We start from the raw sequence: 12,500 nt of genomic DNA on the forward strand, positions 1-12,500 counted from the left end.
CGTGATCCAGGTCCAGACTCCCAGGACAGACGTGATCCAGGTCCAGGACAGACGTGATCCAGGTCCAGACTCCCGGGACAGACGTGATCCAGGTCCAGGACAGACGTGATCCAGGTCCAGGACAGACGTGATCCAGGTCCAGACTCACAGGACAGACGTGATCCAGGTCCAGGACAGACGTGATCCAGGTCCAGACTCCCGGGACAGACGTGATCCAGGTCCAGGACAGACGTGATCCAGGTCCAGGACAGACGTGATCCAGGTCCAGACTCACAGGACAGACGTGATCCAGGTCCAGGACAGACGTGATCCAGGTCCAGACTCACAGGACAGACGTGATCCAGGTCCAGGACAGACGTGATCCAGGTCCAGACTCCCAGGACAGACGTGATCCAGGTCCAGGACAGACGTGATCCAGGTCCAAACGTACAAAACCAGACGTGATCCAGGTTTCAGGTTAACCAGCGTGTTGGAGGTTCAACAGTCTACTGAGAGTTTGAGACACTGTGTGTGTGTGTGTGTGTGTGTGTGTGTGTGTGTGTGTGTGTGTGTGTGTGTGTGTGTGTGTGTGTGTGTGTGTGTGTGGGAACGAACAGACAGAATAATAGCAGGAAACACACACACACAGAAAACACTGGATGTATCCCTGTGATAAGACACACACTTCCTGAACACACACACACACACACACACACACACACACACACACACACACACACACACCCTCCCCCGTGTGAACGCTCTCAGTCAGGATCCTGCTGTAATAAATCAGACGGCCTTCAATCCAATAACAAGCCTACATTTCCCAGAGTGCACTGGGGTCGTCTCTTATTAGAGCTTCTCTCTGGAAACCACAATAATTAACACAAAGTTTAATACTGTTATATAAACCTGGCCACCAGGTGTCACTAGTGATGTTTGCTCCTCATCCTTCCAGGTGTTTGTTTTTATATCATGATAATATATGAGTCCCTGTCCCTGTAAGGACATCTGTCCTCAGTAGTATAGCAGTCCAAACATGTGTGTGTGTGTGTCCTCAGTAGTATAGCAGTCCAAACATGTGTGTGTGTGTATGTGTGTGTGCGTGTGTGTGTGTGTGTGTGTGTGTGTGTGTGTGTGTGTCAGCAGAAGCAGCTTCACTCTATAATTCATCACGTGTGAATCTTTGATGAATCTAAAGAAAAAGAGAAAAACATCTGCTGGTTTGGGGGGGTTGATGATCATCTACAAGCTTTATCATCACCACGGCAACTCAATGTCTCCATCAGTCTCATCACCACGGCAACTCAAAGCCTCCATCAGTCTCATCACCACGGCAACTCAAAGCCTCCATCAGTCTCATCACCACGGCAACTCAAAGCCTCCATCAGTCTCATCACCACGGCAACTCAATGTCTCCATCAGTCTCATCACCACGGCAACTCAATGTCTCCATCAGTCTCATCACCACGGCAACTCAAAGCCTCCATCAGTCTCATCACCACGGCAACTCAATGTCTCCATCAGTCTCATCACCACGGCAACTCAATGTCTCCATCAGTCTCATCACCACGGCAACTCAATGTCTCCATCAGTCTCATCACCACGGCAACTCAATGTCTCCATCAGTCTCATCACCACGGCAACTCAATGTCTCCATCAGTCTCATCACCACGGCAACTCAATGTCCCAAAAGTGCAACCAAGTCAAGTCCAAAACCAGAACCAACAAGTCTTAAACAGCCAGATTAAAGATAGAGGTCCCAAGTCAATAGAGGTGAGTCCTAATTAGGAAAGTTTAGTCCTGAGTCCAGACAGAACCGGGCTCCCTGCAGACTAAGTTTAGTCCTGAGTCCAGACAGAACCAGACAGAACCGAGGCTCCCTGCAGACTAAGTTTAGTCCTGAGTCCAGACAGAACCGAGGGTCCCTGTAGACTAAGTTTAGTCCTGAGTCCAGACAGAACCGAGGCTCCCTGTAGACTAAGTTTAGTCCTGAGTCCAGACAGAACCGAGGCTCCCTGCAGACTAAGTTTAGTCCTGAGTCCAGACAGAACCGGGCTCCCTGCAGACTAAGTTTAGTCCTGAGTCCAGACAGAACCGGGCTCCCTGCAGACTAAGTTTAGTCCTGAGTCCAGACAGAACCGGGCTCCCTGCAGACTAAGTTTAGTCCTGAGTCCAGACAGAACCGAGGGTCCCTGTAGACTAAGTTTAGTCCTGAGTCCAGACAGAACCGAGGGTCCCTGTAGACTAAGTTTAGTCCTGAGTCCAGACAGAACCGAGGCTCCCTGCAGACTAAGTTTAGTCCTGAGTCCAGACAGAACCGAGGGTCCCTGCAGACTAAGTTTAGTCCTGAGTCCGGACAGAACCGGGCTCCCTGCAGACTAAGTTTAGTCCTGAGTCCGGACAGAACCGAGGCTCCCTACAGACTAAGTTTAGTCCTGAGTCCAGACAGAACCGGGCTCCCTGCAGACTAAGTTTAGTCCTGAGTCCAGACAGAACCGGGCTCCCTGCAGACTAAGTTTAGTCCTGAGTCCAGACAGAACCGGGCTCCCTGCAGACTAAGTTTAGTCCTGAGTCCAGACAGAACCGAGGCTCCCTGCAGACTAAGTTTAGTCCTGAGTCCAGACAGAACTGGGCTCCCTGCAGACTAACAAGACTCAAATGTATTTAATGACTTTGAAGGATTTATGTGTGATTACTTTGTGAGACTCGGACTCACCGTCACTTCCTGCTTCCTGCTGCTGTGCTGAGCTGCTGGTCTCTGGTTGGTGCCGGTGTGCAAAGTGGAGATGTAGCTGCTGTAGTTGGGCTCGGTGGTCAGACCCGGGTCCACGAAGTCACAGAGTCCAGGCTCGGTGGGGCCGAAGCTGAGCGGGCGGCTGGTGGTCAGACCCGGGTCCACGAAGTCACAGAGTCCAGGCTCGGTGAGGCTGAAGCTGAGCGGGCGGCTGGTGGTCAGACCCGGGTCCATGAAGTCACCGAGTCCAGGCTCGGTGGGGCTGAAGCTGAGCGGGCGGCTGGTGGTCAGACCCGGGTCCATGAAGTCACAGAGTCCAGTGGCGGTGCTGCTGGTGGTTGATTGGTTGGTTCTGAGGTTCAGGTCGGTATCTGGAGCAGAGTCCGGAGTCCTCCTGAGGTTCAGGTCGGTATCTGGAGCAGAGTCCGGAGTCCTCCTGAGGTTCAGGTCGGTATCTGGAGCAGAGTCCGGAGTCCTCCTGAGGTCAGCAGCCAGTAAATAACCACCGTCATCATCATCGTGACCCGCCGCCTCGTCCCACGACCAGGCGGTACTCTTCCAGAACATCCTGACTCTCCGGAAACAGAACCAGACCAGACCACACGGAACCACAACCAGAACCAGACCAGACCACACGGAACCGGAACCAGATCCAGACCAGACCACACGGAACCAGAACCAGAACCAGACCACACAGAACCGGAACCAGAACCAGAAAGTTAAACTGTGTCTCTGTTTCAACACAAGTGTCCATCAACCGAGACTCTGAGGCACCAGTCCACTCTGTACTGAAGTATTATTAGTAGTACTGAGGTATTATTAGTAGTACTGAAGTATTATTAGTAGTACTGAAGTATTATTAGTAGTACTGAGGTATTATTAGTAGTACTGAAGTATTATTAGTAGTACTGAGGTATTATTAGTAGTACTGAAGTATTATTAGTAGTACTGAGGTATTATTAGTAGTACTGAGGTATTATTAGTAGTACTGAAGTATTATTAATTTGCTCCAGTAACACAATAAAGTCAAATATGAATGTTTTACTTCAATAAAGATTTAGTTGATTTATTTCTAAATGAAGTTAAAGTGAAAATAAACTCATCAATAAAATGTGTCCTGATGTCCTCAGTGGAAGATTCAGTCCTCAGAGTCCCAGCTGCCTCAACACATGGACGAAGTACAAGTACTGCAGATACTACTGACAGTACTGCAGACACTACTGACAGTACTGCAGATACTACTGATAGTACTGCAGACACTACTGACAGTACTGCAGTACTGATACTGCAAATTAAGTCCTGCTTCTTCTTCTTCTTCCCTCTTTTCGTCTCTCTGTCCTCTTCTTCTCTCAACACTGTCGGACGAACGAGTGTCAGGTCTCAGTGTGATGTCACAGAGTGGGGTGGGGCTAACGGTGTGTGTGTGTGTCAGGGGTAGATGGATAGACAGAGGTATTGTGAGGGTCACATGGTTGGTGTGCAGCTTCTCGTCACCATGGTAATGGTGTGGACCCCCGGGGAGAGAGAGAAAGAGAGCGAGAGGAGTCACTTTAAATATATATATGACTGCTCGCTCGCCCCTCTCTCCCATCACACTCTAAAAATAGACAAACATGTTACATACATGTTTAATGTGTGTGTCCTGAGGGTTCAATGTCAGAGCTAATAAAGCTAACATGTTAGCCTGTTCCTTCATTTAAACACACACACACATACACACACACACACATACACACACATACACACACACACACACACACACACACACATATACACGTTACTAAGTTTGAATAAATATTTTAAAAAATATAATTATTTTTTCTGCTGTTAACAAAATTAAAGATAACTCCAGATTAAAAACAAGAAAGGTATGTCCCGAGTCAAGAAAGGTATGTCTTGAGTCAAGAAAGGTATGTCCCGAGTCAAGAAAGGTATGTCTCGAGTCAAGACAGGTATGTCCATAGTCAAGAAAGGTATGTCCCGAGTCAAGAAAGGCATGTCTCGAGTCAAGAAACGTATGTCCCCAGTCAAGATAGGTATGTCCCGAGTCAAGACAGGTATGTCCCAGTGTCAAGATAGGTATGTCCCGAGTCAAGATAGGTATGTCCATAGTCAAGATAGGTATGTCCCGAGTCAAGATAGGTATGTCCCAAGTCAAGAAAGGTATGTCCATAGTCAAGAAACGTATGTCCCGAGTCAAGAAAGAAAGGTATGTCCCGAGTCAAGATAGGTATGTCTTGATTCAAGAAAGGTATGTCTCGATTCAAGATAGGTATGTCCCGAGTCAAGAAAGAAAGGTATGTCTCGATTCAAGAAAGGCATGTCCCGAGTCAAGAAAGAAAGGTATGTCCCGAGTCAAGATAGGTATGTCTCGATTCAAGATAGGTATGTCTTGATTCAAGAAAGGTATGTCTCGATTCAAGAAAGGTATGTCTCGAGTCAAGACAGGTATGTCCATAGTCAAGAAAGGTATGTCCATAGTCAAGAAAGGTATGTCCTGAGTCAAGAAAGGTATGTCTCTATTCAAGAAAGGTATGTCTCGATTCAAGAAAGGTATGTCCCGAGTCAAGATAGGTATGTCCAGAGTCTAGAAATGTATGTCCCGAGTCAAGAAAGGTATGTCCATAGTCAAGATAGGAATGTCCTGAGTCAAGATAGGTATGTCCCGAGTCAAGAAAGGTATGTCCCGAGTCAAGATAGGTATGTCCCGAGTCAAGACAGGTATGTCCATAGTCAAGAAAGGTATGTCCCGAGTCAAGAAAGGCATGTCTCGAGTCAAGAAACGTATGTCCCCAGTCAAGATAGGTATGTCCCGAGTCAAGACAGGTATGTCCCAGTGTCAAGATAGGTATGTCCCGAGTCAAGATAGGTATGTCCATAGTCAAGATAGGTATGTCCCGAGTCAAGATAGGTATGTCCCAAGTCAAGAAAGGTATGTCCATAGTCAAGAAACGTATGTCCCGAGTCAAGAAAGAAAGGTATGTCCCGAGTCAAGATAGGTATGTCTTGATTCAAGAAAGGTATGTCTCGATTCAAGATAGGTATGTCCCGAGTCAAGAAAGAAAGGTATGTCTCGATTCAAGAAAGGCATGTCCCGAGTCAAGAAAGAAAGGTATGTCCCGAGTCAAGATAGGTATGTCTCGATTCAAGATAGGTATGTCTTGATTCAAGAAAGGTATGTCTCGATTCAAGAAAGGTATGTCTCGAGTCAAGACAGGTATGTCCATAGTCAAGAAAGGTATGTCCATAGTCAAGAAAGGTATGTCCTGAGTCAAGAAAGGTATGTCTCTATTCAAGAAAGGTATGTCTCGATTCAAGAAAGGTATGTCCCGAGTCAAGATAGGTATGTCCAGAGTCTAGAAATGTATGTCCCGAGTCAAGAAAGGTATGTCCATAGTCAAGATAGGAATGTCCTGAGTCAAGATAGGTATGTCCCGAGTCAAGAAAGGTATGTCCCGAGTCAAGATAGGTATGTCCCGAGTCAAGAAAGAAATGTCTCGAGTCAAGATAGGTATGTCCCGAGTCAAGATAGGTATGTCCCGAGTCAAGAAAGGTATGTCCCGAGTCAAGATAGGTATGTCCCGAGTCAAGATAGGAATGTCCCGAGTCAAGATAGGTATGTCCCGAGTCAAGAAAGGTATGTCTCGAGTCAAGAAAGGTATGTCCCGAGTAAAGAAAGGTGTGTCCCGAGTCAAGATAGGTATGTTACGAGTCAAGACAGGTATGTCCCGAGTCAAGAAAGGTATGTCCCGAGTCAAGATAGGTATGTCTCGAGTCAAGATAGGTATGTCTCGATTCAAGATAGGTATGTCTCGAGTCAAGATAGGTATGTCCCGAGTCAAGAAAGGTATGTTACGAGTCAAGACAGGTATGTCCCGAGTCAAGATAGGTATGTCCCGAGTCAAGATAGGTATGTCCCGAGTCAAGAAAGGTATGTCCCGAGTCAAGATAGGTATGTCCCGAGTCAAGATAGGAATGTCCCGAGTCAAGATAGGTATGTCCCGAGTCAAGAAAGGTATGTCTCGAGTCAAGAAAGGTATGTCCCGAGTAAAGAAAGGTGTGTCCCGAGTCAAGATAGGTATGTTACGAGTCAAGACAGGTATGTCCCGAGTCAAGAAAGGTATGTCTCGATTCAAGATAGGTATGTCCTTAGTCAAGAAAGGTAAGTCTCGAGTCAAGAAAGGTATGTCCCGAGTCAAGATAGGTATGTCCCGAGTCAAGATAGGTATGTCTCGAGTCAAGAAAGGTATGTCCCGAGTCAAGATAGGTATGTCTCGAGTCAAGAAAGGTATGTCCTGAGTCAAGAAAGGTATGTCCTTAGTCAAGAAAGGTATGTCTCGATTCAAGAAAGGCATGTCCTTAGTCAAGAAAGGTATGTCCCGAGTCAAGAAAGGTATGTCCCGAGTCAAGAAAGGTATGTCCCAAGTCAAGAAAGGCATGTCTCAAATCCAATCCAGATTAAAAACATTTATTTTCTGATTTGAAGCTGATTGATTTACACACAGTTTATGTTTAACGTTGCTTAGTGTATTATGGATTATATAAGATATTATAAGATATTAAAAAGCTCTCGTAATCAAGACCACCACCGGAAAGTTTATGGAAATACTTAATTGGTTGTTTGATTAACCAATTAATAAATCAATAAATCATAATAATTAATAAATCAATACATTTCTGAATCAGTGAAATATCTAAAGTTCGTGGCTCTACGGTTCAATAGATCCCCTGTATCACTTCAAAGAATAGACATACACCATCGATTGAGTTTTATGGATTTTATTAACTACACACAACTAATAAATGATGTACAAATAAATGTAATGATGAGTTTGTAATTCAATATGAATTCAACAGATTATTACTCAATATGGAAACATGAATGAAAGATGATGGTGAATGATGAATTTAAAAAAAAAGGATATGTAATTATGTGGAAACTAAGAAAACTTGTAAGTTTTACTGAGTCTTACTCTTAAAGAAAATTAGAATTACTCGATCTGACATCAACCCTTGATTAATGCAATATTTGGATCCTACTTTCATCCCTGGAGGGTCTCAGCTGTCCGTCCTTCAGAATCACGCCTACGCTCGCCAAGTGGAAGATCTCAGAGAGCGTCGCAGGTCTGGTGCCGTGAGGATGATCCGGGTTGGCTGGCCTTCTGTCAGACTGCCTGGTCTGGTGCCGTGAGGATGATCCGGGTCGGCTGGCCTTTTGTCAGACTGCCCGGTCCGGTGTCGTGAGGATGATCCGGGTCAGCTGGCCTTCCGTCAGACTGCCTGGTCCGGTGCCGTGAGGATGATCCGGGTCGGCTGGCCTTCCGTCAGACTGCCTGGTCCGCTAGTTGTCTGCTGGCAGACTTTGTCCCTCTCGGTTCTGATGAGTCGGAGGGTTGACAGACGTTTGTCCCTCAGGTTGATGAAAAAAGTCCAATTTAACTAGTTCACTGTTTAATAACTTTCTGGAGAGATCTCAGCGTCAAAATCAAAAATGTCAAAAACAGGCTGAATGCAAAACTTAATGACGTGTTTACTTAAAGGTTGTTTTCTCTGGACGTTGCTGGTGAAAGTTACAAGATTACAAAACTTAAGAAAACTTAGATAAAGAATAAGATAAGGTGACTAAGTTAAGAAGGTGTGAGGTGAAGAAAAGAAAAGATGGACAAAGCAAAACCTGAAACAACACAAAGCCGTTTCAGGTGGGTGCAGCTGGTTTTGCTCCTGGGGAGGGCTTCCTGTGTGTCAGCCAATCAGATTAATGGGGAGGGCTTCCTGTGTGTCAGTCAATCAGATTCATGGGGAGGGCTTCCTGTGTGTCAGCCAATCAGATTCATGGGGAGTGCTTCCTGTGTGTCAGCCAATCAGATTCATCACAGCTACTATGAGGATCTAGTTTCCAGCTTCTTACCATGAAACATTTCATCATCATCATTCATTCAGTATTTAATCCTGATTATAAAAAGCAACTATAACCTATAAACACAGAACACAGGATGTATTATTCTGGCATTGATACGATCAGCTGACAGTTCTTCAAATACACATTTATCTGTGATCGCTGTAATATCTGTTACAGTGGAGGTTTCTATAGATAATTGATAATAATATAAGTAATTGGTATTGTTTAAACCGCACTATTTACTAAGATGCTCTTGATTAACTTTATAAGACTCATTTTCTCACTTTCTCAGTTATCGCTGTAATAACTACTATAATATATTTTATGGCAGTCCTTTTATGAGCATTTGTTAAATGAGGCTCAAGAGTTAAAGTATGTTTGTTACTTTATTTTTTCTTCCTCTGCTTTCATCTCATGTACGCTCTGATTAATCCAGCGGCCCTCGGGGGGGTTCTGACCCTCAGGTTGGGCCCCAGTGTTTTGGTTTGTCCAGATAATGAGCTCAGGCAGACTGCTGATGCTCTGACGTGTCGTTAGCGTGTTAATCTGCATTTAATCTGCTCAGATTATCACAGCAGGCGTCTCGTGATGCTCGGCTGCGTTTCCATGGCGATCTGAAGTCAGCGTGCAAGCTTCATTTCATCGGTCGGAGGTCTGAGCTCGCCGATCCGAAGACTGAGAGGTAACGTTACTGATTATTACTCCAATATCACAGATCAATAGTCTGATCAGCTGCTTCTCTTTGTTCATAAACTTCATTTAACAGTCAGAGTTAAACTTTAGCTTTCAGTCACATCACATGGTCTTCCTCAGCATCTTCTGACGGGTGCAGGTCTGACTTTTAGCAGCAGAGTTAGTTTTTAGTTTCATGTTGAACAATATTCTGCTTTAATGTGATCAAACCTGTTTATGAATAAAATAAATGAACCTCTACAGACTGAAAGCTCCAGAACAGCTACTAAAGGGTGTCATGGCTTTAACACGTTTCCCAAACTGAAATAATAGAAATGATTTGTGTTTGTGTGTCAGACTGAAGATTTAATATAAACTTTGAGTTTAAACATTAATGATGAATTGATTTATTGTGTTTGAGTTTCTGAGTCAGACAAAATGATTCTGACAGAAACAGACGTTCAGAACAGCTGCTGTTTAATCTGCAGCTCAGAATACTACTACTACTCTACCAGTACTGCAGTACTACTCTACCAGTACTGCAGTACTACACTACCAGTACTGCAGTATTATAGTGATGTAGTATGCAGTATTACAGTAAAAGTACTGCAGTATTATAGTGATGTAGTATGCAGTATTACAGTAAAGTGATGACTGATAGAGAGAACAAACTGGCTCCTTGATAACTATCGTTACCCTGGGAAACGTCCAATAAACCAGCAGCAGACGGTCGCAGTGTTCATGAAGGCAAAGAGTTAATAATAGAGTTAATAATGGAGTTAATAATAGAGTTAATAATAGAGTTAATAATAGAGTTAATAATGGAGTTAATAATAGAGTTAATAATGGAGTTAATAATAGAGTTAATAATAAAGTTAATAATAGAGTTAATAATAGAGTTAATAATAGAGTTAATAATAGAGTTAATAATAGAGTTAATAATGGAGTTAATAATGGAGTTAATAATAGAGTTAATAATGGAGTTAATAATAGAGTTAATAATGGAGTTAGCCATGTAGCTTGGTGCTAGCTCAGTAATGGCTTTGTACGTAAGGAGGAGAACCTTAAAGTCCGTGTAAAGTAAGAATAAATATGTGTTCTGAGTTTGACATACCACAGAAAAGTGTGTTGTTAACCACCCTGCCAAATTTGAATGATTAAAAAAAATCACCAAATATATGAAATTAGGCTTCAAAGTTGTGTAAAAATCAGCCTCTGAAGCCCCGCCCCCTACCAAGTGTCACCTGTCAATCAAAGTCACCACCTCTACCAGAAACATGGACGCTACGTCTGAGAGCTTTCTGCTGCTAGCTCAGCGGCTAACTCAGCGGCTAACTCGGCTGCTAGCTCGGCGGCTAACTCGGCGGCTAGCTTGGCAGCTAGCTCGGCGGCTAACTCAGCTAACTGGCTAACTGTAGACTGTAGTAGTAGTAGCAGAGACATTAGTAGTGTGTGCTGAATGTATTTATACCTCTACAGCAGCAGGGGCGGGTTTATGCTAATCCTAGCTCCACAATTCAAATCTAAATGGTTGAAATGCTTTTTAAACCTTTTTTAGAAATACATTTATGACCTATTTAATGTGTTTAAAGTCAATAGTGAAAGTTACAGGAAGCTGAAACTGGACGGATGTGTTCTCCTCTTGGTTCTGAATCAAGCCTCTCAGTGAAACTGAGTAACTGAGTCCACTTGAAATAAAAGCATGAATCAGTTTTTCAGCTGCTTCTGAAGTGAAAATGAGAAACCTGAAGTTTAAATTTAATCTAGAATAACTCAGAGCTCAGATTTAATCCATGACGTTAGTTCTCTTCTAGTCTTATAGGGCTGAATGTAGCCGAGCACAAAGTACTATATCAAGTAAAGTACTACAGTAAAGTACTATATCAAGTAAAGTACTACAGTAAAGTACTATATCAAGTAAAATACTACAGTAAAGTACTATATCAAGTAAAATACTACAGTAAAGTATAATATAAAGTAAAATACTACAGTAAAGTACTATATAAAGTAAAATACTACAGTAAAGTACTATATAAAGTAAATATAAATATACTCATTCATGTCTATAAACCAGACGGGGAGTTCCGATCCTCTGAAAAGAAGTCAATGGAGAAGTAACTTAGAGCTGCATTCTACCAAAAGGCCACCAGGGGGCGACCGTCTCTATACAAGTCAATGGAGAAGTAACTTAGAGCTGCATTCTATCAAAAGGCCACCAGGGGGCGACCGTCTCTATACAAGTCAATGGAGAATTCACCAACTTCTCACTTGATTTCTAACCTCAGTAAACGTTTTCAAAATGTGTTTATGGTCTCAATCGCTAGTTTAAAGCCTTCTTCAATGCAGTATGATGTTCATTTGGGACATTTTGGCCTCCCTGATTTTATATGTGACGATAAAGCAGGGTATGCATTAGGGCGTGGCTACGTCCTGATTGACAGGTTGATTGCCCAATGTCCTCCAGATCCAGCCCTCGTAACTATAGCAACCTCCCCGCTCCGCCCCATGGCTCCGCCTCATGCCCATATAAGTAGAATCCGTGTCCATTTTTTCCCAGCATGCACCTGAAATTTTCAAGATGGCGCTGCCTAGATTAGAAACTATTGGCTTCCGAGCAGCAGTCCACAAACCAATGGGTGACGTCACGATGTTACGACTGTTTCTTTTATACAGTCTGTGCTATAAACAGAACATTGAGGAGGTTTGATGTATAAACAGTTTGAGGCTGTGATGTTTGTGACATCATTGATCAGCTGATCAGTAACAACTACAGCTCCCATGAGCCTTTGCGGGCCACAGGGAGCTCGTGTGTGTCAGGAACTACAGCTCCCATGAGCCTTTGTGGGCCACAGGAAGCTCGTGTGTGTCAGGAACTACAGCTCCCATGATCCTTTGCTTCGTGTGTTTCAGGATGATGCTGAACGACCGCTGGACCATCATGAACAACAGCAGCTCCGAGCTGGACAGCAAACGGCCAATCAAAACCAAGGTAACACCACTTAGACCACGCCCACTATGATGTCACAGCTCCAGAACTGAGTCTGATTGGATGATCTGACCTGAGGTTTCCATAAAGAGTCAATCTCAGGTCTCAAAAACTGCCCCTCCCCCCAACCCTAACCCTAACCGCCCCCCCCCAACCCTAACCGCCCCCCCAACCTTAACCTTACCCCTAACCCTAAGCCCCCCCAACCCTAACCGCCCCCCCAACCT

At 44.1% G+C, this 12,500-nt stretch overlaps 1 protein-coding gene and 1 long non-coding RNA gene across 2 annotated transcripts in view; both read left to right on the forward strand.

Moving 5' to 3' along the window:
- Window positions 1-5,122: 5,122 nt before the first annotated feature.
- LOC128365215 (uncharacterized) lies at window positions 5,123-5,487 on the forward strand. Its single transcript, XR_008321797.1, has 3 exons — window positions 5,123-5,164; window positions 5,375-5,395; window positions 5,459-5,487. It is a non-coding gene; the product is annotated as an uncharacterized LOC128365215 (long non-coding RNA).
- Window positions 5,488-6,145: 658 nt separating this feature from the next.
- The window catches only part of LOC128364205 (fibrinogen C domain-containing protein 1-like), a 16,604-nt gene continuing 10,249 nt past the window's right edge, over window positions 6,146-12,500 (forward strand). Inside the window, exons 1-4 of the mRNA XM_053324742.1 lie at window positions 6,146-6,878; window positions 7,794-7,956; window positions 9,181-9,297; window positions 12,198-12,276. Coding sequence (XP_053180717.1) covers window positions 6,146-6,878; window positions 7,794-7,956; window positions 9,181-9,297; window positions 12,198-12,276 — 1,092 coding nt within the window. The remainder of the gene's footprint in view (window positions 6,879-7,793; window positions 7,957-9,180; window positions 9,298-12,197; window positions 12,277-12,500) is intronic.

The sequence above is a fragment of the Scomber japonicus genome, chromosome 9 (assembly GCF_027409825.1).
Source record: "Scomber japonicus isolate fScoJap1 chromosome 9, fScoJap1.pri, whole genome shotgun sequence".
Taxonomy (NCBI): domain Eukaryota; kingdom Metazoa; phylum Chordata; class Actinopteri; order Scombriformes; family Scombridae; genus Scomber; species Scomber japonicus.